The sequence below is a fragment of the Ruditapes philippinarum genome, unplaced genomic scaffold (genome assembly GCF_026571515.1).
Source record: "Ruditapes philippinarum isolate M1 unplaced genomic scaffold, ASM2657151v2 ctg1537_1_1_1_1, whole genome shotgun sequence".
In the NCBI taxonomy this organism is placed as follows: domain Eukaryota; kingdom Metazoa; phylum Mollusca; class Bivalvia; order Venerida; family Veneridae; genus Ruditapes; species Ruditapes philippinarum.
Genome location: NW_026861544.1, coordinates 18,553 through 43,201, shown reverse-complemented (window position 1 = coordinate 43,201; position 24,649 = coordinate 18,553). Strand labels below are relative to the sequence as shown.

Genomic DNA, 24,649 nt, shown 5'->3' with positions numbered 1-24,649 from the left:
ACAAAGGCAGGTTGTATGCTTGTCTCCTCATTTGCTTTTGCTGTTTGTAAATGGTCACTTTCTGTAACTACTTTGCCAGCTAGTCTGTTTTATCATTTCCTAGAATTCAACAGTGGCCAAGAATCAATTGAAGTGCCAGCTGACGGTGTTTTATTATCAGGTAAAGTGCTTTGAAAAGGGATGGTAGATGGGTGTTTATTTACGCTTCTAGGACGGACAGAGTATCTGACAACCACCTGAAGACAGTCCTCTTGTAACTGTTTAATAAGTGTGGTCGTCTGTATGATGAACCACTCGATGATTGATTGATTAAACAAATTTATAGTTGTCATAAATTTACATTATGCTGGTTTTATAGACGCTACGACCCGGTAGATCGACTTTCGTCGCAACCCTGAACTGACCCTTCGAACAACCATTCAGCTTGGTAAAGAGAGAGACCCAAAAAAAGTTAAAAACCGTTTTTTTTCTGATTTCAAACACTACCTTGAAGAGGAGTTAATTTTTTAAAGGATACAGATTTACGTAGATTTCATACTACCTGAGTATCTGACAAGTACTTCTTTTGAGTGCAAATATTGTGAAGATCACATGGTCAGCTGTTATTTAAAAAAAATTGGTATTTAAATTATTTAATATTTACACATTTGAACACGTAATATATGTCTCTGGTAATACAATGTTCAATAGTGAATACTTGTGAAATATATATTGCTTGCATCAATAATATTTAAAACGTTGGCAGTGTTCGGAAATACACGCATGTGTGTTTGGTGGTCGGTAATAGAAGCAGTCATGTCTAATACATAAAATGTCATTACTCTTTAGATAATGTGCGAAGATAAGTGTTTCTTGCATGTAAATGTAAAGGAAAACTCATTTTCGTCAAATGTCAATTGAAACGTGTATTACCGAATACTACTTATTTCCCCTTAAGTGTTCGGTAATACCCAGACCCGCTCTACCCCAGCATTGCCCAGTGTCTTGACAGATAACAAACTGTTTGATCATATATTATAACTCTGCATTTCTTTTCGATTTTGAGAAAATGGAAAACAATTATTATGTTAGCAGTCTAGCAGACGGCATTTTTAACAGACGATAATTTTCATAGCACGCGAAAGGCTAATTGACTAAATTAATTAAATAAATTATCGTCATATTTTGCATTTTTTGTACATGTACAACTTGGCGAGCTGAAACTAGGATTATCAAGCAATATGTTCCTGTCAGTTCCATATACCGTACATCTGTTTTCTGTAGCTTCTACGATATCACAGATACTTCGACGGCGATATACTTAACGACGTCACTTACGTCAACGTAGGCCGTCCGGGATGTTTGAATCATTGTGAAAAAAGATGTTCGAATTTCCGGTCACCTTTGGAACGAGACTTTAGACATTTTCATTTTCTATGTATACGCATCTTTTTGCAAATTTTCGTACTTCTGCGTTGCAGAATATCCTAAACAGACGCAAACTTCACCAGGGTTATATTTCAGTAACGCATAGGTTACTTCGCGGTAACGCATAGGTTACTCCGCGCTACTTATTATAATTCGTGTTGTGTGCAATAGTCAAATAAAAATGCATTGTAAGACTGAGAGTCCTAGATGACATCAAATAAAGAAGTGACAGAAAAAAAATCTACATATTTTCTGATCTCCCGTAGCTACACTTTTATGTAAAAAGCGTGAATTAAATATATATTTGTGTATACATATGAGCCGCGTCACGACAAAACCAACATAATGCGTTTGCGACCAGCATGGATCCAGACCAGCCTGCGCATCCGCGCAGTCTGATCAGGATCCATGATGTTCGCTATCAGTTTCTCTACTTGAAATCGGGTTTGTAAGCGAACAGCATGGATCCTGATCATGCGCAGGATGGCCTGGATCCATGCTGGTCGCAAACGCACTATATGTTGGTTTTGTCGTGACGCGGCTCATATATATATAAATTGTGTGTGAAAAGAACAGCGTGGTTTATATAATTCGTTCAAAAGATAAGATAAATACATGAATGTATCTAGTGTGACTACACAATGGACAAGAAAATGAACATTTTAATAACGGTATTTTTCGTGTATCAAGGTAAACTGCTATATTTTTATTATGTACAATATATTATACACGTTTGTGTCAAACTGTAGATGTTATCAATATGAATATCTGCGCAAAAGTCAAAATAAAATATAAAAATACAAGGTAATCAGGACATTTATAGATACATCATTACATGTAAGAATAACCCTGGTTTCCATGGATTTTGTTTGATATTCATTAGAACAAGCATCACGTACACGCCAGCATTCTTTTTTTTTTCAAACATGAATTGAAAAATAATATATTCAGCATATGAAATGCCTTTGTTATTTACAAAGTTGTACAAAGGTGTAGGCAGCAAGAGTTCGATGACAAATAATTTGGGTGTGTGGAGCTCTAAATGCCATAAAAAATTCAACGTATTATAGATGCTGAAATATATTTTTTTTCTAAACAGCAGAAGTTAAAATTTATTGCTTTATACAATAAGTATATTATGCTAGGATTGACAAATATGTATTTTTTTTGGATTTGAACGCATTTGGAGCACCACAAACCAAGAGTCTATGTTGTAAGGTAGTTTTTATGATATCTAATGTACTAACAGCTAAAGCCTAAAATAATGATAAAATGTGTAATAATAATGAAAAAATGATAAAAAAAATTCTTTTGTAGCGTTCGAAGTTTGTCAGGCGTTCTTGTCGGAGCCTGTCAATAGATCAGTGAACTTTCTAGCATTCGGTGACTGGGGTGGATTGTCATTCCATCCATTCACCACACCGGTACAGACGTCAGTGGCGGATCAGATGTCAATAGTTGCAGGGCGGGAAAAAGCGAGCTTCGTTGTGGCACTTGGAGATAACTTTTACCTGTTTGGTGTGGAAAATGTGGATGACCCAAGGTTTCAGGTAACATTTTCATGTGACTTGAACTATTAAGGTTTAATGCCAATTTTACAATTCTTTTTAGAAGTTTCATCTCATATTTAATTTCACATAATTATGAATAAGATTTTGACAAAACAATTTTAACCTTTTTTGATTTTCGGGAAGATATCAACTGAATGTGATGCTAATGAAACCTATTAAAGTATATGAGCATTTAACAATAATTCAAATTGCAGTTTTCTTTAAACCTAGGCAGAACTTTAATGTCGGCTCGTCTTTTCCAGACGACTTTTGAGTCGGTGTATCACAGTAGTTCATTACACGTACCTTGGTATGTCGTGGCCGGAAATCATGATTATTATGGGAATGTCTCGGCACAAATTGCGTACACAAAACGTTCTAACAGATGGTGAGGAAACATGTTAATTAACATATTATTTAAATGGCATACAGTACAAAAGTTTCATGTATGTTAAATTAGTTATTTTATAAAGATGTTAATGAGAATTTATATCGATGCATGCTACGTTATATTTTGTTTTGTTTTGAACCAGATCTCGTAGAAACTATATATACATGTAGTTAGATCTATAATTAATGTTAATATTTTGCAATTATTTACAATGTATGTGGGTTGTCCCAACATTATGTGACAATATTGTTTAAAAACTACATACATGTAAAATAGGTACGAATTTCATATTTTAGTATGTTTTAAACTCATATGATGGAAAGATCTTCACAAATTTACACAGAAAATATCAGCAAATAGCTAGCACAAATATGCCATAAATACCTTGGCAACTATTTAATCGCAGCGCACGTCAAATGTCAAAAACGGCGTTTTTATTTTATGCTTTTCACTGGATTACTAATTCATCCGTGAAAATTATATTTGATAATTTCACAGTGAAAATTATCAAAATATAATTTCACACTTTTCAATGACAAACTACTTTCTTAAGATTTTCCCCGGTACCACAAATTTATTTTTGTTGACAATTCTGACACTGTCAGGCTGTTCAGAGAAAAGCATAGCTGAAATTGATTAGTAACTTTAATGTCAAAAGCAATAAAAAGAAGAAAACTTACTTCTATTCTTTCAAATTACCAATCACCAAATATCGTCTCTTATTTTTTTTTCTTTTTGTTTCATTTTTACAGTCTGAAAAATAAAATACATTCCTTCCACTTGCAAAACTGCTCTTGATGAAATTTGGGCATATTTGGTATCCTAGGAGCAATAACAGCCGTATGCTTTCGTGAAAATACTGTTTTTAAAGCCCATGCATTCGATGAAATAAAATTTCATCTTACACACAAACAAACAAATATCCTCTATTTCTTAAATACTCTCCGTGGCATTCAATACATAAACGTTGCAGCTTCACCCATAAATCGCCAATTTATAATGAAGTTTCGATCCGTTCAAGTTCTACAAAGCTTCTCAGGTTATTGAAGGTGTAAGATTATTTTTCACGTGAGTTTGTTATGACGTTAAAATACCAGCATGTTTACTTGCCAGGAAGTTTCCTGACTATTATCACAAAGTAAGTGAAACAATACCAGGTGGAAAGACATTGGATATCGTGCTTATAGATACCATACAGCTCTGTGGTAATGTGTTCGCATTGGGTGTACAACCAGCCGGCCCAGCTGATAAAAAGGCGGCCGAGGCACAATGGGCCTGGATTGAACAAACATTAAACAAGTCTACGTAAGTAAATGCCTTTTTCACAAGAAGTAAAATTGGTAACGTTAACGTGTTTATAATACATGTAGATGTCTTATACATTGTACTGTTTAAAATAGTTGAAAAGCTGATTCATATTAATTCAAAAAGGATCTTTTAAAAATACTCCTCGCAGAAACTTTAAACTTGATGCATTTTGTATGGCTAATATATTTATACTTGACAATCTACCGAACCTTATTTCGAATGATTTTGAATTAATTCCCGCATTTATACGGACTACATATTGATAAGTTACTGTGTTGTATCAGTGCAGATTATTTGCTGGTTGGGGGCCATTATCCGGTACAGTCAGTTGCTGAGCACGGACCCACTGACTGCCTCACTCACCGGCTCGAACCATTGTTATATCGGTACAATGTGAGTGCTTACATGGCAGGTCATGACCACCAATTACAGGTGATTATTCTGTTATAAAATTTGATTGCCTGTATAAATGCCCTACTTCAACAACGCCTCAATTTTACAACTACAAAAATTAAAATATTTATTGAAGTGGGGGGGGGGGGATAAAAATATACAATGACTGTTCGAGGGTTCAAAGGTAAAAGGTTATAACTGCCATTTTTGCTGAAATCGACTTTTTATGATTTTTATAATGTACTTATTATCCTTTATGTTTGGCGAAAATATTATATAAATATTCAATCCTTATAAGGACAAAACATTAAAAAGTATTTTGTAATAACTTCTTTTCTACAAATTATGTAGGGGTAAGAGGTTCTAAGTGTATTTATTACCTGTTGTTCACTTGTTGTTCCACATGTTGTGAAGAATCTGTAGTGGAAAAAGGTTATAACTGATTTTATTACCTTTTTCCTCTGACAGAATACTGCATTCATACAGTTCAAAGGCACTATCTTTATTAGGGAACTAACCCCCTTTTTTGTGTCTTATGACTTGCATTATGATTGTGACTTTTATTTAAATTTGTGATTACCTGTTTGAAAAAATCGGCGTTTTCGAAAAATATGACGACGAAAACGCTTTATTTTCTAGAACTTTTTTCCCTTTTTAATTGGGGGTTTTATAACACTTCTTCTAAAAGTTTTTTTATCTCGGATTAGCTGCGATTTAAACGCTGTGGCTTTCTTTTCAAGTCCCCTTTTATTAAAAATGAAGTTTATACAAACCTTCCCCCTTAGATTCTCTTAAAATTTATTGTTTTAATGACGGTTGTGGAAGCTGTTTCATATCCTGTAAATTAAGATAGTATTGATACATTCGAGGGTTGATGGATTTTTTTAATTTTTAAAATATATATTCACATGAATCAATTTGCTAGCTAGCGCATAGTGTCGCTCAGGGTAGCAGGGCTGACTGAGTGGTTCACACAATTGGAACTTATGATAGGAGGATTTGCTTGGCAGTCTAGGTTTAAATCCCTGCTAGGTTTTGTGCTAGCTGGTGCTTCACGGGCAAAAAAAAACTAAACAACCATTGCTGACGTTCCTATAAAGAGATTCTAGAGAGTGTCTGTAAGCTCAACCTTTCCTGCACTATCATACTTAAATAAATTATGTTATGTATTATCCAAAGCAAACCCTTGACATGCGAGTTAAAGATTGAAACAAACAAAAAAAAAACATGAACAATTCATGTTAGATTTTTCTTTATACTATGCTAGAACATATAGTACCAGATATATTGGTTGTTATTGTGCACTTATCATCTGACTGTTAACACTATTTTTTATATACTTTACAGATAACTGACAGGATACTGATATAGATGAACAGAAATAAAAAATGAAGATTGGCTCATAATATTAATGATTTTGGCACTTTTTTTGATGTGGTGATGTGTGTTGTACCAACCTATTTGCCACAGAGGTCCCGAACTTATTATTGAATATTTCAAACTTGGGTTTCAAATACACCGAGATTCTAGGATTTTTATTTAAATAGACATAAAATTTTTGTTGTCAATGCGGCAATTATATAGATTCCTAAAAGAAAAGTTTAACATAAAACGTCATGGGGATTACAACCACACAGTTATTAATACCATTCACAAAGAGCTGAATACTTGTGGACCAAACTATGGGGTTATAGGTTTTTATGGGCAACGGTGGCTTCGCTTCAAATTAATCATAATGTGAAGACAACTCATCAAGGAAGTTATGGAGGGTAATGAAGAATTTTAGATCCTGAGGGCACTCCATCTGATCTGAGAAGAACCTATTCGTCTCAAAAGGCGTGTTTTTTTGTGCGAAAGGTCTCAAACTATATTTTGGCATCTAGATAGTTATTGCAAGTTTAAAAACCCTTTTGGATTTTTGTATCCCGTGGTTATTATTGATAGATTAAGGTAAAAACTGATATCTCGCTAAAGGTATCGGATAACAAACAATAATACATACCTCATTTCAAAGTATTTTTTAAACATTCCTGAAGTCAATTGAAAAAGGCACTTTCGTATTCATACGTTTGTGATGATTTAGAAAAACAGAAAAACTCTGATGTATACTTTTACAAACAGTTTCTTTCGGTACAATAACCAATTGACGGCTTTTGCAAAAACACAGAAGTGTTATAATTTGGTAAAAGTACTTCCAATCAGCAGCGAGTGAAACGTTGGTTAGGCTCTTTACGACAAGAAGAAGTTTACAGTGGTGGCTCAGCTTTTTTTAAAGACTTGCGTGCTTCTTGACGATATGATAAACTCGACCCAGTCCACGCTGTTTTTAATCTGAAATTTTGCTTCATGGATCTAATTCAAAACACACCTTGTATCGAATTTACTGCAAAAACTGGAATACTCACGCTATTAGACCACAAAAGAATAAAACGAGCTCAATTATGGGAAAACCTGACGTAATGTTCTATTTACCCCGAACTATTTGATATTCAAGATTTCGGTACAAATGTTGATATACAAGACGTAATTATTGTTCAACGGATGTATTTCAATTCCCCGAAGAACAGAAATAAAGACTTTAAAAGAATTGGCTAAACTCTTTGAAACCGGATTTATCAAATTTGCACATGACGCTGAAAACGGCATTGCAATTGTTTTTCGTGCTCAAAAAAATCTGTATGGTTTAGCAGACAACCTGCGACTAAACGACAATGCAACACGACTACACAGCTGTAAATATATAAATAGCTACTACAAATGTATGTTATTAGGTCTCCACAGCACTAACAAAAACTGGGTTGAAATAGTCGTCACCGCTTTTGTTCTTTCTACATGGATGGAGGGCGATTTTGAAATAATTTAGCACAAATGTTCACCATCATAAGATGTGTCCCAGAATAAGACACATTTCCGCACTGAAGGTCAAAGTCACACTTTAGAGGTTAAAACGTCCACTTCTATATGAATGAGTGGGTTTTTTTGAATTAAATTGGCACAAATGTCCCCATCCACGAGACCAGGCTGTCGCTATATACCAGCCGCAAAACCCTGAGTTGAAGGTCAATGTCACTTGGGAAGTATAATAATCTGTTTACTTTTTTATTATTTAAGAAAAGCCTGATTTTTTTAAAAAATTTCATTTGGACAAAAGCACCTTCGTTGAAATGTCAACATTAAATTTTGGTGTTGACCTATTTGACATTACCTTTATATTAAGTTAGGATGTGTCTGTCCGGTTAATTTTCTCCCTTGGTGCTTTGGGCCCAATTTTTTTAAAAATCCCCCCATTTTAAAAAAGTTAACTACAAAACCTTTTCCCGGGGAACTCCGCTATATCGCACTCATGTCCCCCAGATACTGCACAGCGTTCTGACCCAGTGGAAAACCGGGTACCACAGGTAGGAAAGATAAAAGAACAGTTTTTTTCTGTGGAACTTAATAACTATCTATTTTTTCGACATGATTTTTTTTTTTTTTTGATCTTAATATTTTTATGTTGTTATCCTTTTTGTTAGTCCCCCCTAAAAATTCAAAAAAAATGGCAAAAACGTTTAGGCCGACTTTTAAAACATTTGTCATTTTCGCAAAAAAAATTTTTAAATCATGAAAAATAAGGCTTGGTTTTGGATTAAATCAAAAAACTAAAAAATGGAACGTAAATGACTTTGTTTTGTTAAAATAGGGGAAAATTGAGTATGGGCTTTTCCGGGGGACCCCCTTTGTTTCAAATTTTATTTCATGGCGCGCCCACGTATCTGTTTTTAAAAATTGTTAGAAATCTATTTAAAAAAATATATAAAATTTAATTTGGAAATTTCATCAATAAATTGTCCCCCAAATTTTGACAAAAAAACCCCAAACCCAAAAAATATTTTTTTTAGTTTATCTTAAAACATGACGAATTTGGGTCAATGACAGTTTAATTATAAATGTATGTCTTGAACAAAGTTCGCCCGTGCCTGCTCCTGTTTCATTAACAAAAGTACAAAGTATCGAGTCTCTTAAATTGTTTTCAAAACAGATAACAATCAACAATATTCAAACAGCAGATGATGATGCGACATGGTAAGTAATGCCTGCCACACATATTTTAAAGTAACAAAGTCAATGGTGAGTGTCACAGAACCGAACCAAAGTGTGTATATATATTAGAAAATGTTTGAATGCTTAGATTTCAAAGCCACTTAGATTATATGACCATTTAAAGTCTTTCCACTTGTTGGTCATCGTTACCACAATGTGACCTTTTGACCATTAACAAAAAAATGGATGTGGTATGTAGAAATCATGAAGGTGCATTTACATATAAAGTTTGAAGGGTCTAAGGTCAATGGGTCAATGTCACACTTAGAGGTCAAAGGTCACATTGTGGTGTAATGTTTCGTGTCTCGAATATAATTTATTTCACTGATGATTTTGATTGGATTTTTCATATAACCTGGCAAAAATGTTCACTTCTACCAGATTTTGACATCACACAGATTCCCTCGCTTCAAAGTCAATGTCACACTTAGAGGTCAAAGGTCACATTTTTGTAAAACATTTTGTTTAAGGAGTAAATGATTGATGGGATGTTCAAATAGCCAAGCCAAATTTCCAATATAAATAGAATTGTGCTGCACGCCCAGGTCCCTCTTTCTATGGCAAAAGGTCTCAGAGCGCCAATATCATGAATTGTCAAATTATGGTGCATTTTTGTGTCATGTTGGCACGTTGGCACGGCATCATTGGCAGTAGTATGTCTCACATTGGCATGCAACTTCCTCAACTGAGGTACATGCAAAGGTGTTTTTTGGTTGCAAAGAAAAAGACCTCAAAGATTTCACTTTTATTTCTGAAACTAATTGTTTCATTTTTTTAAACTATAGAAGAAACACATAAACAAAGCAAGAGATGATGTTCGAAAAGTATTGCCACATGGACCATTTTCTGAATTGCTGATATGCATCGTGCATTGATTTTTCGCAACATTATATGGTTGTAAAGCACGAAGAATAAATGACTAGCAAATGCAATAAAACTTTTTATAACATCTCATTCTCTAACAGTTTCATTTAAAAAGTCGAATGTTACAAACACTTTTCGAACTACCCTCTCGTTTTATTGGACCTTACAACGACCCATACAAAACTACATGTAACCTCCATTCTTTCCAAAATAAGGACCTATACCATTGTCTCTCCTCTTTACTAAGATTTTTGCTGATATTTACTTTATTTCACTATCAACATAAAATCCAAAAAGTTGTTCAATTATTATTAAACTACATACGATGATCAAACAATGAAAAACAAAACAAAAAAATTGAATTCCGGGTTGTAAGTTATGTTACAATGAAAATTTGTTTTTTTAAATAGTTTATGCGTGTGTACGTTTGAAAAAAAAACTAAAACCCCCAAAGCTTAATTCATGAATATCTAAAACTTGAATGCACGGAAAAAAATTTAGTGTTTACATAATCTGAATCGTTTAGAATAGTTAACAAAAGGTTACACTCTCATATTTTTGGGAAATGTCGAATTTTCCAAAAAAATTTTTAAAAAAGAAAATCTTAAAAATCGAAAAAGACTTAAAACGTAGACTATTTTTAAAATTAAATGAAAAATTCAATGAAAAAAAAATAACTAGGTAAAAATTGTTGTCTCCCGTATTTTCTTCAAAACGCCCCGAATTATATGTTAAACAAAAAGTCAAAATCACAGTAAAAAGTCTAAGTCACAAGTCACAAGTCAAAAGCCATAAGACACAAGTAAAAAGGGCAGGTTTATGCTTCCATAGTTATCTCTTTTCCCAAGAAATTTATCGTGTAGATTTACATGCAGCGAGAATATAACCGAAGATGAAAGACAGAAAATATTCAGTGCACACTGGTCAATGGGTGATTACAAACGTCAGAGGCAATTCATTTGTTTCCATGTTGCCAATAAAGAACCACAGAAGGTTCTAAACAGAGAAGAAAACAAAGAACTATTTTCTAAAAACTTTCGATGTCAGTTCCAAAAACAGTTGCAAACGCAGTTAAGCACAAAGTGGCAGAGTTATATGTTGGAAATAACAAGAAAGGGAAAGCTGTGCCTGGAAATAAAAAAAAAAAGAAATATCACAGATCATTTGTAAAGAAACACATCGAAAGCTTTCCGAGTTTTGAATCACACTACACACGGAAAGACTTCAACAGGAAGTATCTAACGCAAGATTTAAGTATAAGACGAATGTTCACACTGTATGTAGAAAAATGCAAAGGACAAACTAGAAGGTATGTTTCAGAGGCTGTGTACAGAAACATTTTCTGTACAGAATATGACTTGTCTTTCTTCCATCCTAAGAAAGATTAATGTAAACTCTGCAATCTGTTTGACACTTTGAAAATAGAAGATAGACTAGATGAGGCAACAAAGCAAAATATCAGGTACACCGAGAAAGAAAAAACAATGCTAGAATGGAAAAATCAGCCGACAAAGAACGGGCAAAGAACGATCCAAAGTCGGCATTTGATATCCAGGCTATATCGCCAAACACCATGCAGTTTAAAGGGAGACACAGGCAAATTTTTTATTTCTTGGTTTTGAATTTTTCATTCATTATTCTGAAAATGCCCTTGAAATGAATATATTAGACAATCAATGGAACAAAACTTTTCTCCATATAAAGAATAAAATGGTGGTTTCCTAACTTGACCCGCGTGGGTCAAGTTAGAGTGCTATGAGTTCGCAATATTTGTCAAAGTGAACCCTGGAAACGTAAAAGAACATGTCAAATGAAAATCCACTCCAGGTTTTTGTTTGGTGCCTTCTAGGTGTCCTGCATGGTGTGTTCGGGGGCAGCGTCCTGTGAACGTTGCCTTTGCCTTGTTGATCTTTATTGACTTGTTTCAATCATACAATATCCAAAATATCTTTTAATAGTTTTGTCATTATTTTGCCTGAATATCCCTTTAATTGGTGAACTTTATTACAAAAGAAAACTGTGTTGTTACAATTTGTCATTCTATGGACTGAAAAATGGTAACGGGACTTGTTATCTTTGGGATGAGACACGGGGGAAACGAGGCTCGTGCGAAGTAGGACCTTGTGTGTACTTGTATGTTACTTCTGATGCAAGTAAGACATCTATTATTGAAGAAGTGACATTATATAGGGACAGAATCGCAATCAGTTTGTTGTTCACTGTGTCCAGTATATTCCTCACAACAAGTGTATAAACCACAATTTTACTCATTCAGAAATGGAATGTGATTCCATAGAAATGGAATGTGATTCCATACATGCATCTTTCGAGCATGCAAAAAGCCTCACAAAAGTACATGTTCCATCTCAGTGGGAAACAGTTTTATCATTTAATTTATCATTAGCACGCCGGAAGCAACCGTATATTGTCGTTCTAATTAAATACACTGACATACTAGATTACAAATTGTACAAAGAACAAAATGTTGGCTCGTTGATGGAGAACGTGTTAATTGGCTGAATATAAAATAGATTCAAGGTCGTAAAGACAAAGAAATGAAAGAATACAGTATTTTTGTGAACTATGGTTTTTAATGTTAGTGAGTTCAAGGAAGTTAGGTTAATGCAGAAGAAGAGCAGAAGCAAAGAAAAATCTCTTAAGGCTCCACGAAAGGCTTATACAGAGAAACTTTCAATGTATGCTGCAAAAAAAATTGATTTGATGTCACTTGTTGCCTCTGGGACGATTCCGAAGACATACGAATCATATTACGAGTCATTGTTAGCATCAAATCTATAAAAGACAAACTGTCAGTGAGAGTGAAGAAGATGAGTGAACTTCATGGAATAATTAATGACAAACATTCACATTTTGTGACATGAAACATAAGTCTTTATTTACTTCACTATGATATGGGTCACTAATATCCGTAATTGCTGATGTCTGAGGTCTGTTTGACTTCAGTTCGATTATATACCAGAGAACATTCAAAATAAATGAAAATTTGTAGACTTAGATTTTAGTGCGTATTTTCGTAAACTTTTTAGTTATCAATTTATTTCTGTAGAATCTAAATATTGAGCAGGTACACATTTCATATTTCTATGAATGAAAATTGTCAATTTTGTGTACGAGTATTATTGTGCATGTGTGTTAATTACATTACGTAAGGTTCTTCAAAGTAAGAAAAAAATTAATAAATTTGCAACAGTAACAATTACTGCAACATCTAAAAATTTTCAGAGGAACAAGGCTTTAACTGCACTTATGACCTTTTACCACAATTTATCTCGAACTTTTATTGCTAAACCTTCAGAAGTAAAAGGTCGTAAGTGCAATTATTACCTTTTACGGCTCAAACTTGTAGTCTAGACAGGATCTAAGTACATTTATTACATTTTACTTCTGTAAAATGATATTATTTTGATCTTAGAACTTTAAAACAAAACATAATTACAGTGTTTTATCAGCACCAAGCAATGTATACTAAACAAAATATGATCCAATGTAGTCAACAAATATGGGAGAATCAAAATTGTTATAGCAATATTACGGAAAATAAAGTTGTATTAAAAAAAATATGTTTTTTGCGTTTTTCTCGAAATCTTGAAAATGGCAGTTATTACCTTTTACCTTTGAACCCTCGTGTTTTGTATTTCAAGATTGAACAGATAAAATGGCATTATACCTTTATTAGCGTGTTTTTTATTCTGGTCAGTCGGGATTATTGTTTCCAGCACTTTTAAGTGTTGAAAACTGAGTACCTCCCAAGCCTGTGCTAGGGGATCCGAGGGATGTTGGAATTTTTCATTGTCTCTCATGTATCGACTCAATTAAACCGAATCTGAAATTTAAGTTTTCATGTAATTTTGTTGTGTATAATGCTTCCAAGGGATCATTTTTTTAGGCGATGTTTTTTTTATAATCGTGCAGCGACAAAGAGGGGGTATTGCATTTGAAAGTCCAAGTTGTTCCTATAAAGACATTAATTTTCTTGAAATATTTATTTAGCAGCTGAGATATAGGAATATGTTTCATATACAAGACAATTGTGTTTAAAGTTTCAGCCTAATTGACGTACATAAGTTTAGTATTTCTATAACTACAGTATTAGCTTGATACTATATATAGTTACATGAACTATACAGTTACATGAAATTTGTTTCTTTTACAGCACATTCAGATGAATAAAGAAGGACAAACAATGGATTATTTCAATGTAGGGGCAGGTAACTTTGTAGACAAGTCTCAGGCTCACATATCTTCTATACCACCAGAGAACTTGAAGTTCTTTTTCGCAGACCTTATGTATTTTGGAGGATTTTCCTTCTTTGAAGTTACCGACACTGAAATGAAAATACGATTTATTGATGGCGTTGGTAATGTAAGACATGAACATGTTATTAAACCCAGGGAATAAATGTTAGAAAACGTTTCATTCTTCCTCAACTAATGTTTCTTATTTTACTTTTACTGAAATAATTGGGGTTTTTAAATAGAAGTGTAGTGTAGCGTTGTGATGCGCTGTCCTGTTATATTATGTGATGCTATGTGTAAATAATCGTTTATATCGCGCCATATAATCTGTCAAAATCTTTATAACTTATAATGGTACGGTACGTTAAGTCGCATCACGTTACGTTACGTTACGTAACGTAACGATAGTTATATTATGCAGAACTTTACCCGTGCAGACAAATAGGTCACTATCATATACAGTTTCTTACGTTTGTAATTAAACAATTTAATATTCTCATAGTCCAAGCTGTACACCTAATTTGATTATCTGACTAGTCGTTCCGCGTTTCAATATAACAAGGAGGTTTTACTCCATTTAATACTTGCTAATAACCGTAACGTACCGTATCGGATATAGTCACGGAGAGGAACTGAATGTATACAAACCGTAAGTTCTATTTTATTACCTTATTAAGACATCATTATTATTTAAAAGGTTTTAATCAGCATGAATGAAAATTATTTGACTTATACAGGTAAAGAATAGTCTAACTTTCGAACGTCAATTTTGGCATTCCATATAAGTTTCAAACAATTTTCGACGTTTCAACTTTACTGCCTATATATTTGCCAAAGAAAGATTACTCTTGATGGTTTAAAACGCTTATATATTAATTTAGTTTTATAATAGTACGAGATTGGTAACTTATTGGTTAAAGTTTCTGTCAATCAACCCAAGAGTTCTGGGTCCGTTAAATTTTGGTACAATACATGTACAATTTTTAAATTAATAGTGTGATACTTTATTGTACACCGTTTATAAATGTATAAAGGGAAAATTACTTGTTTTTAATACAGTAGGATAGGTAGGCCCGTGTTTTAGGAATTGAAAATATCTAGTATCACAGAATATAGCTTCGAATGTGCGAATATTTTTTACTTCCATTGAGTCTGTATAAGTGCAGCATCTCTTGCTGATTATATGATGGTGTCGAGAATCAGTGGTTTTTATTTGTTGACGTAGTGAACGTGTCTCGACTCTTTGTGGTATAAAATATGATAAATAAAGACCGTAATTCAATTATTTGAAGTATCCTTTTATACATTTCAGTTCTAGCTTTTATATAAGATAGTTAATATGTCAACGGATGCAGTTGGTGGTACTTTAGACAACGATGGGTGGAAAAATATGTGGGATAAAGGTGAAACGGACTTCCATCAAAGTACATTTGATCGGTAACTAAATAACTTTAAAAACACATATATTTATTTCAACTAGATTTAGAAATTGCTTTTATTGGTCACTTTCATAATAACGAGTAATGCTCGAACTTGCGATCCCTTGGTTCGTAGACAGCCGACACTAAAGCAGTAGGCCACCTCTCCTATATATATATATATATATATATATATATATATATATATATATATATATATATATATATATATATATATAATATATAGAATTTAGTGATGCTTTCAAAGCCTACCTAAAACAAGATATGTCGCCAACTTTAATATTTTGATTCATGTTAATGTAATTCACAAATTCAAGATTTCAACTTCATGAACTCAACAAAATTTCAACTTCATTAATTCACGATTTCAACTTCACCATTTCAGCTTTATGAATTCACTATTTCAATTTCACGAATTCACGATTTCATCCACGCAATCATGATTTCAGCTTCATGAATTCACGATTTCACTTTCACGATTTTACGATTTAAACTTCATGAATTTGTTTTGATCGAAAGGATTTCAGCTTCACGGATTCAAGATTTCATCTTCACGAAGTTGAAATAGTGAAGTTCAAGACGTGAATTTATGAAGTTGAATTCGTGAAGTTGAAGATCGTGAATTCTTGAAGTTGAAATCGTGAATACTTGAAGTTGAAAATTTGAATTCATGAATTCTGTATGTCAAAATCGTGAATTCATTCAGTTGAAATTGTGAATTCGTGAAAATGAACCTATGAATTCAAGAAGTTGAAATGTTACCACCGGCCTTTCGTACGTTACTACCGCACAATTCCAGTCTAATTTTTACATTCATGCGTTACGGATGATACATGGTGAAACAGATTAAACGATTTTTTATTGGTTTTGAAAAGCTTTTGCGACTGGTTGAATAAAAAGCTTATTCCCTTGAAATGTTGGTAGTGTTTAATCCAAATCTTTTGCAGTGAATCGTAAACTTGGCCAACAGTTCATCAACATGACCCTTTTCAGGTTGAATATCATTACAATCATATTCATTGTCATCATCAATATCATTATCAGCAATAGCAACAGCAACATCATCACTTTAGTTCACTATCGCCATCATCACCATAAGTAAACATACACTTTGCGGCCAATGAATAATATATGTATCTACATGTATGTCTTTGAAACTGCCACTCCCATTGATTGTGTAAATTGTTACAAAGCACATCTTTACAGAAAGGAGGAGGACATTCCTCCATTATAATTTATATGCAAAGCTTCAATAATGTAAATTTAACTGTTATTTTAATAAAATTGAATTTTTGTAAATCAAGTTTCTTGTCTTGCCATGCTCGCAGAAATAACAACACTAGCTGTCTTTTTTAAAAATCTCACGTTAAATGGCAGATATTGTTAGTTTATTATGAAAACTATTTTAGTTATTGAATGAATTGAATGCAAGAAAATGTAACAAAATGTACCAGAATACACAATGTTAAACATTAATCTCCTAGTTGCCCGGGGGGAGGGGGGTGCTCGTACCCACACCAATAGAATTTAAGAGACCTCCCTCCCCTTAGCTATACTGCTTGTGCATGTCAACCACAATAATTCCTTTGCGGCCGCTCCAGGTCCTCGCACGTAGTTATACAGGGTATGCCAAATTATCTCGGATTTTAGTTTTTGTCTGTTTTGTACTATTGTAGATTTCTTGACTTGAGGAAAGCCGAATTACTAGGAGAAAATCGTTCTGTATTTTTGCCGCTGTGTGGGAAAACATTGGATATTATATGGTAATAAAGTGTCTTTACACTTAACATTTTTTTAGTTTTTAAGTTATCAAATTCTGCTTGTATTTCATCACCAGTATTCCTTAAAGGTATCAAACTTTGCAGGTTATATTTAATAATCAACCGAGTAAAAAATTAAATTACTTCTAGGTTTTATAATCATGGTTTTAAAGTCAGTGGAGTTGAGATTGCCGAACTTGCTGTCCAACAATTCTTCTCCGAAAACAACATTGAATGTAAAGTAGAATCTCTTCAAACGGTGCCGGGAAAGCTTTATAAGGTACAGCAACTTTGTTTGTATTCATACATTAGTATAATATATCAAATACATGTCATGATAAACATATTTGTTATTGCAAAAATATACTCGCCATAAAATGCCTTACCAGATTGCACGGACGTACACACTTTTACACGGACTAAATAATGTTGACGTGTACCGCGTTTCTTTTTTCATAGAATCAGTACGATAGTCATATATGCAGGATTTTCGTTTACTACATTTAGTTATATAACACATGATTTTGTAATAAAATTACATCCATTTTTGCAGAGTATAGATAACAAAATACAACTATATGTGGCAGACATGTTTGAGATGACCCCGTATGTATTTTTCATTGACAAAATTTCATAATTCGATTACATGTTGACAAGAAAATATGAGCCGCGCCACGAAAAAACCAACATATAGTGCGTTTGCGACCAGCATGGATCCAGACCAGCCTGCGCATCCGCGCAGTCTGATCAGGATCCATGCTGTTCGCTTACAAACCCCTATACAAGTAAGGAAACTGATAGCGAACAGCATGGATCCTGATCAGACTGCGCGGATGCGCAGGCTGGTCTGGATCCATGTTCGTCGCAAACCCATTATGTTGGTTTTGTCATGGCGCGGCTCCTATCATGATAAGCATACATTACTATTATAATGTAGTTTTAATGAAATCAACCGCGTTCTAAATCTATTCATCTATTTAAAATTTATGTCATTAAAGGCACATTATGCCTCAGAAATACATATTCTTCTAATTCTCTAAAAATATCAAAATTGTGTTTAAAGCTGCAAGCCTCCAGATGAGTCAAAATATTTTAAGAAATTCTTTAGAAAAAAAGTATTAAGATTTTAAGAAAAGTAAGCAGATTCAATATTCAATTAATTATTAACATGTTTTGTGCGATTATAGACTGATTTTGCAGCATCAATCACTATAATGCTAAGTTGCGTTACTAATGCAGTAAGAGGTATTTATGTATATTTTGACCTCTTTTTGGTGAAAAAAATAGCATGAATCTGGAGGCATGTTGCTTTAATAATGAAATAAATATTTAATAGCGGAATACAGTTGTGTGGAATGTTAAGTAACGTGTCGTAAAGGTAGCAAAATGTAAACAAAGTAGTATTTTGACTTCCATACAAAATACTCATTCACTCTGGTTGAGTCCATTGCCAACATGGCAGAAGAAGTAAAAGATAGTTCATCTCTGTTGCAAATGAGAATTTTTGGAAACTATAACAAGATACCAAAATAGAAAGTTTTTAAAAAATGATAGTATTTCTGAGGTATAATGGACCTTTAACTTAAAACCATGTGTATTCAATTAATTATTTGATTTGAGCCGCGTCATGACAAAACCAACATAATGGGTTTGCGACCAACATGGATCCAGATCAGCCTGCGCATCCGCGCAGTCTGATCAGGATCCATTCTATTCGCTTACAAATTCTATGACAAGTAGAGTATTACTGCTGGCTGGCTTACAAATTATATAACAAGTAGAGTATTACTGCTGCGCAGGCTGGTCTGGATCCATGCTGGTCACAAACCCATTATGTTTGTTTTGTCATGACGCGGCTCATTTATGTTTTACGATCTTCTATAATTTCCGTTATGATTATCACATTATGATGATAGCCTCATTACTAATGTATTTTGTAACAAGTTAAACATATAATGATATACAATGTACATAAATGCATTGGTGAACTAAGAATATTCTTTCGGAACATTTGAAATATTGGCATGTTTATTAATTTTTGTAATACATATCTTCATATGAATACATAAAGTGCTAGCGTTTTAAAACTGGTATTTCAGAGAACTTTGTGGACAGTTTGACATAATATGGGATTCTAAGGCGTTTGTAGCGATTAACAGATCTGATCGTCAAAAGTAAGACATACATTTACATTAACAGATCTGATCGTCAAAAGTAAGACATACATTTACATTAACAGAGATCTGATCGTCAAAAGTAAGACATACATTTACACATACCATCATGATCAGTTGTTATGTTGTAACTTCATTTCATATCTGAAATAACTTTCTTAATAGCACAGCACTTCAAACAGTAGGTAAAATTGCATACATCTTTATGATATTTTCTTCAGTAAATTGAAAAAATATCAGTAATAATTAATGTAACCTTTTTAACAGACCAGGACAGACATTTTATTAGACCTCTCTAAAAGTATATCATTTAAATACATAGACATCTATGATAAACATGTCACATATCTAGAACATATTACAAAAGTTTAATCATATGCACTTTAACATATATTTACATATAATAAATACATGTATAACAAAGACAGTAAGGTAATAAGTACTATCGCATCAGGTCATATTATTTATAAATGAATTTAGAATAAAAAATGCCTTTTTCATATATGCACAATTTAACAATATCGTTTTTATTTGAAGAAGTAAAGCAATGACATTTACAAATACAATGGAATTCATCTTCAGTAGTGCTTGTGTTACAATATATACACTATTTTTCGTATCTTGGTGAATTAAAACCTTAGCCTTTTTATATTGTATGGGGGGGGGGGGATTTTAGAATGTATGTAAGACCCAATTAAATTCATTGTGAAAATACTTGATTAATATTTTTGTGTCAGTTGGTGATGATGGATTTTTTTTATTTTACTAAAGATATATCAACACTCTTGTGTCTCTGATGAAGAAGGAAGGGAGATATTACCTGGCATCAATAGATTATGATCCGGCAGTTTGGCCAGGTATGTGCACGTACAGCTATTGTTTCACTGTTTTTTAACAAAATGTGGCTTTGATCCAGGTGTTTGGCCAGGTATATATACACGTACAGCCATTGTTTCCCAGTTTTTAACAAAATACGGCTATGATCCAGAGGTTTGGCCAGGTATGTACACGTACAGCCATTGTTTGCCAGTTTTTAACAAAATACGGCTATGATCCAGGAGTTTGGCCAGGTATGTACACGTACAACCATTGTCTCGTGGTTTTTAACAAAATACGCCTATGATCCAGGGGTTTGGCCAGGTATTTACACGTACAACCATTGTCTCGCGGTTTTTAACAAAATACGCCTATGATCCAGGGGTTTGGCCAGGTATGTACACGTACAACCATTGTCTCGCGGTTTTTAACAAAATACGCCTATAATCCAGGAGTTTGGCCAGGTATGTGCACGTACAACCATTTTTTCATGGTTTAAACAAAATACGAGTATGATCCAGGAGTTTAGCCAGGTATGTACACGTACAGTCATTGTTTCATTGTTGACAAATACGACTTCGACGCAGCTGGTTGACAAGATTTGTAATTATACAGCCATTGATTTACGGCTTTGGTTGGTAATTTCACCAACTTTACCAAATACGTCTATGGCCGGACACTTCTGGTACAGCCAATATGCTAACGTTGTTAAAAAACACAACCAAGATGGAGAAGTTTGGCAAGGCATGTACTCGTATACAGCTATTATTTTACTGATATTATCAATTTACGATAACTGTTACTTTATTTGTTGTTTTGTTTCAGTATAAACCACTGAATTTTAAAAAAACAGTATGTCATATGTTTATAAAGCATATAAATATACAATCTTCTTGGCAGGTTTGATAGATGTGTCGTTCTCATTTATAGTGGTTGCAATATATATTTAAACAACATCATATTTTCATACCACCGGACATCACATGATATACATCGGTTACAATCTAAGATCAGATCTACTTAAGTTAATTGTTGCATGTAGCGTTAATTAGAATCTGATTTTAATAAGATTGACATTGGTTGGCAATAACATCACAAAATGCACTACAATTATATAGAATACCAAATACTAGGATTGTAAAATACACCTTATTTGATGTATGTGTTTCACTAATTACGTTTGTAGCATGTTTTGTTACATACACCAATATATCTGACAAAAAGCTGCATTACCAGAAACTTGGATCAGCTCAATTCACATACGACATATGTATATTTATATGTTTTAAAAACATATGACACTTATTTATAACGACAGCGTTTTTGTATCGTTTTATCACACACAAAGTCCGTGGTTTGATCGAGAAATAAAAATGGACAGCCTCAATGGATGTAAATCTTCAGTTATGTATGTGTTCATTTCTTCCGAGGGTTCTCCTTTTTCCGGAAAAATTGGACCTAACACCTCCATCCCCTCCCCTCCCCACCTGTGATACATTCTAGATCAAGAAATTTGTTAAACATAATAAATATATCTTAACTGTTGATACAATATGTAAGAAGTATGTCATTTTATACCTGTATAAAACAAGTTCATTCAGCGCTATACACCTGTATCATTTCTATATATGACAAACGGGCTTTGTATAACTAGACGTTTTTATGAGTGGAAATTAATTAGCTTTCGTAGTTATTCATTTACGCTTTATTAATTTATACGCAAATTTAGTTGAAACTTTTAATTAACTTCATGTAAGTTTATCACTTTATAGTAAATTTTTACAATTATTTTTATTCAAATGTTTTAATGACTCTAATCTATCAAATAAAACCGAGTAGCCTTTCACCTTCAATCTACTCAGGTGATATTATTGATTTCGCAGTAATGACTTCGCCGACTCCGTCGGCGGCAACTAAAATACCTCCGACTAGTGGAGTCTAAGAAAATCCGGTAAACCCTGATCATGGTCAACTCTGTTCGATTTAGTCATTACATAAGTTGAAAAATTTTCCCTGAAAATAATGAATGGTTTTGTCCAGATTGAAAGATGGACAAGTTCATTAGCGATATTTAGAGTAGTGAGGGTTAGGAGATTTCCACATCAAAATATTGACAGCAGACAGCCAACATTATAGACACATGTCAGAATGCACGCGACAATCGAACTAATGACATATGTGTCCGACTAGCGTCCATATAGATAAATTTGCATATTGCAATTGTGATGATGAAAACTATGATAATTGTTTTTAATAAATTCAAGAACTGCTCCCTGGTCTAGCCAAATCAGTAAAGTATCTCATAACGAAACATAGATATGTCTCTATGGGTTAAGTCCATTTTCTTCCACTATTACATATGTTTACAGTTTGATTGATGAATTGCCGTTTTATTCGCTTAACTCCTACTTTGTATTTAAAAAAACAACATTTAGAGTACTTTATACATCAAAATGCCATTGTCAGCATTAAAAGTTAAAACTATGGTTATCAAATCAGAGGTTTGCTAGTTATAGTATAATGAAAAACAAAAGCACAATATCAGAAATTAAATCCCCCCAAAAAAGTAATTGCATTGGTTAAATATCGTTCTTGAATGAGTATAACATTTGTTTTATGCCCTCTTTTTAAGGTGATGCTTCTGTCTATAAAGAAAAATGATGCAGTGTTCATTATTATGATTGTTGTACCAAAAAACATTTTTGGACCACTCCAGAGTTATTGATATATCCTTGTATATATTAAATAAATAGACTTTGAACAGTTAAATGGTATATCTGGAAAACAAACTTTTTCGAGCATTAAATTATTTTGTTTGTTTCAGGTCCTCCTCATTCGTGTCCAGATAAAGTTATAGTATCTAATTACAGTAAGTTGAGACGCGTCACGACAAAACCAACATAGTGGGTTTGCGACCAGCATGGATCCAGACCAGCCTGCGCATCCGCGCAGTCTGATCAGGATCCATGCTGTTCGCTTACCAACTCTATTACAAGTACAGAAACTGATCAGACTGCACAGATGCGCAGGCTGGTCTGGATCCATGCTGGTCGCAAACGCATAACGTTGGTTTTGTCGTGACGCGTCTCAGTTATATTCACATCATTACATAAAAATGCACTGTCAAAAATCAGCTAATTGTTAATCAGAAATTATGTTGTCATGATTTGTCTTTTCTGATTTCATACATGGCTACGTCTTTGAAGTTACACTTGAAAATGTCCGTATTATTAACTTCATTTAATTCAAAATACACTATTTCGCAATTAGTTACATTAAGAATAACCTTTAAAATTTGAATTTTTAGTTTGATATATTTTTGTTTTGTATTCTCATGCTAAAATAATGGTAGTAGTAATTCAATGCAAAACTTACAAATTAATTAATTAAATATGTTTTTAATTAATATTGAATGAAAGTATAAATTAGTGGTATGAAGTTATAAGCAAAGTTAGTAGTCATTTTGAATAAGTTAATATTAATAAGTTCATAGAAAAAATGTAACTTTTTTTTTAATTCTTTCAAACTAGGTGGTCGATTCAATATTGAAATATTAAAGGATGCTGACGAAGTAATGAAACAGAAGCCAGAAACAAGGGAGGAAACTCCTGTACAGAAACATGAATATGACACTATACAATCAGCATTTCAAGCATCTTCATATTTACTCTTTCGTTGGTATAAAATGACCTTGAAATAAAACTTTATGTTAATTGATATTTTATACTAGGTATATATTTGTTTACCATGTGTTAAACATTTAATAACGTGCATTTATATCTAGTGAAGACCCATTGAAACCAATTAATTGGTTTTTTTGTATCAATCTACAGGAATAAATATATCTGAACATTTACAATGACTTTTCCTAGCATTATCCATAGACCTTCTAGGTGAATGATATGATATTATACTAATACATTCAACAAGTTGCAATGTCCCTCTCTGTTATATTAGAAACAGTGATGATTTACATTCTCCCTGTGCTATGTCCCTGTATGTTACACTGGAAACATTGATGACTTATACTCTCCTTGTGCGATGTCCCTGTATGTTACACTGGAAATATTGATGATTTACATTCTCCTCGTGCTATGTCCCTGTATGTTACATTGGAAACATTGATGATTTACATTCTCCCTGTGTTATGTCCCTGTATGTTACACTGGAAACATTGATGATTTACATTCTCCTTGTGTTATGTCCC

General features: G+C 33.3%; 2 protein-coding genes across 4 annotated transcripts; both read left to right on the top strand.

Annotated features, from left to right (window-relative positions):
- On the top strand, positions 1 to 14,430 carry LOC132716044 (tartrate-resistant acid phosphatase type 5-like). 2 transcript variants are annotated; one of them, XM_060699187.1, is made up of 6 exons: positions 1 to 160; positions 2,725 to 2,957; positions 3,221 to 3,345; positions 4,462 to 4,653; positions 4,941 to 5,088; positions 14,171 to 14,430. In XM_060699187.1, the coding sequence occupies exons 1-6, from the start codon at positions 16 to 18 to the stop codon at positions 14,414 to 14,416; spliced, it is 1,089 nt and encodes a 362-aa protein (XP_060555170.1). In that variant the 5' UTR covers positions 1 to 15; the 3' UTR covers positions 14,417 to 14,430. The 2 variants fall into 2 exon arrangements, with proteins under 2 accessions (XP_060555170.1, XP_060555171.1); XM_060699188.1 differs by lacking the exon at positions 1 to 160 and adding an exon at positions 1,966 to 2,097.
- Positions 14,431 to 14,828: 398 nt separating this feature from the next.
- LOC132716043 (probable thiopurine S-methyltransferase) lies at positions 14,829 to 24,301 on the top strand. Of its 2 annotated transcripts, XM_060699185.1 has the most exons (9): positions 14,829 to 14,902; positions 15,584 to 15,690; positions 17,369 to 17,455; positions 17,603 to 17,732; positions 18,006 to 18,058; positions 19,552 to 19,626; positions 20,398 to 20,483; positions 23,267 to 23,311; positions 23,973 to 24,301. In XM_060699185.1, exons 2-9 carry the CDS (start codon positions 15,593 to 15,595, stop codon positions 24,140 to 24,142), a joined length of 744 nt encoding a protein of 247 aa, XP_060555168.1. In that variant the 5' UTR covers positions 14,829 to 14,902; positions 15,584 to 15,592; the 3' UTR covers positions 24,143 to 24,301. The 2 variants fall into 2 exon arrangements, with proteins under 2 accessions (XP_060555168.1, XP_060555169.1); XM_060699186.1 differs by lacking the exon at positions 14,829 to 14,902 and having other exon boundaries at positions 15,566 to 15,690.
- Positions 24,302 to 24,649: the final 348 nt, after the last annotated feature.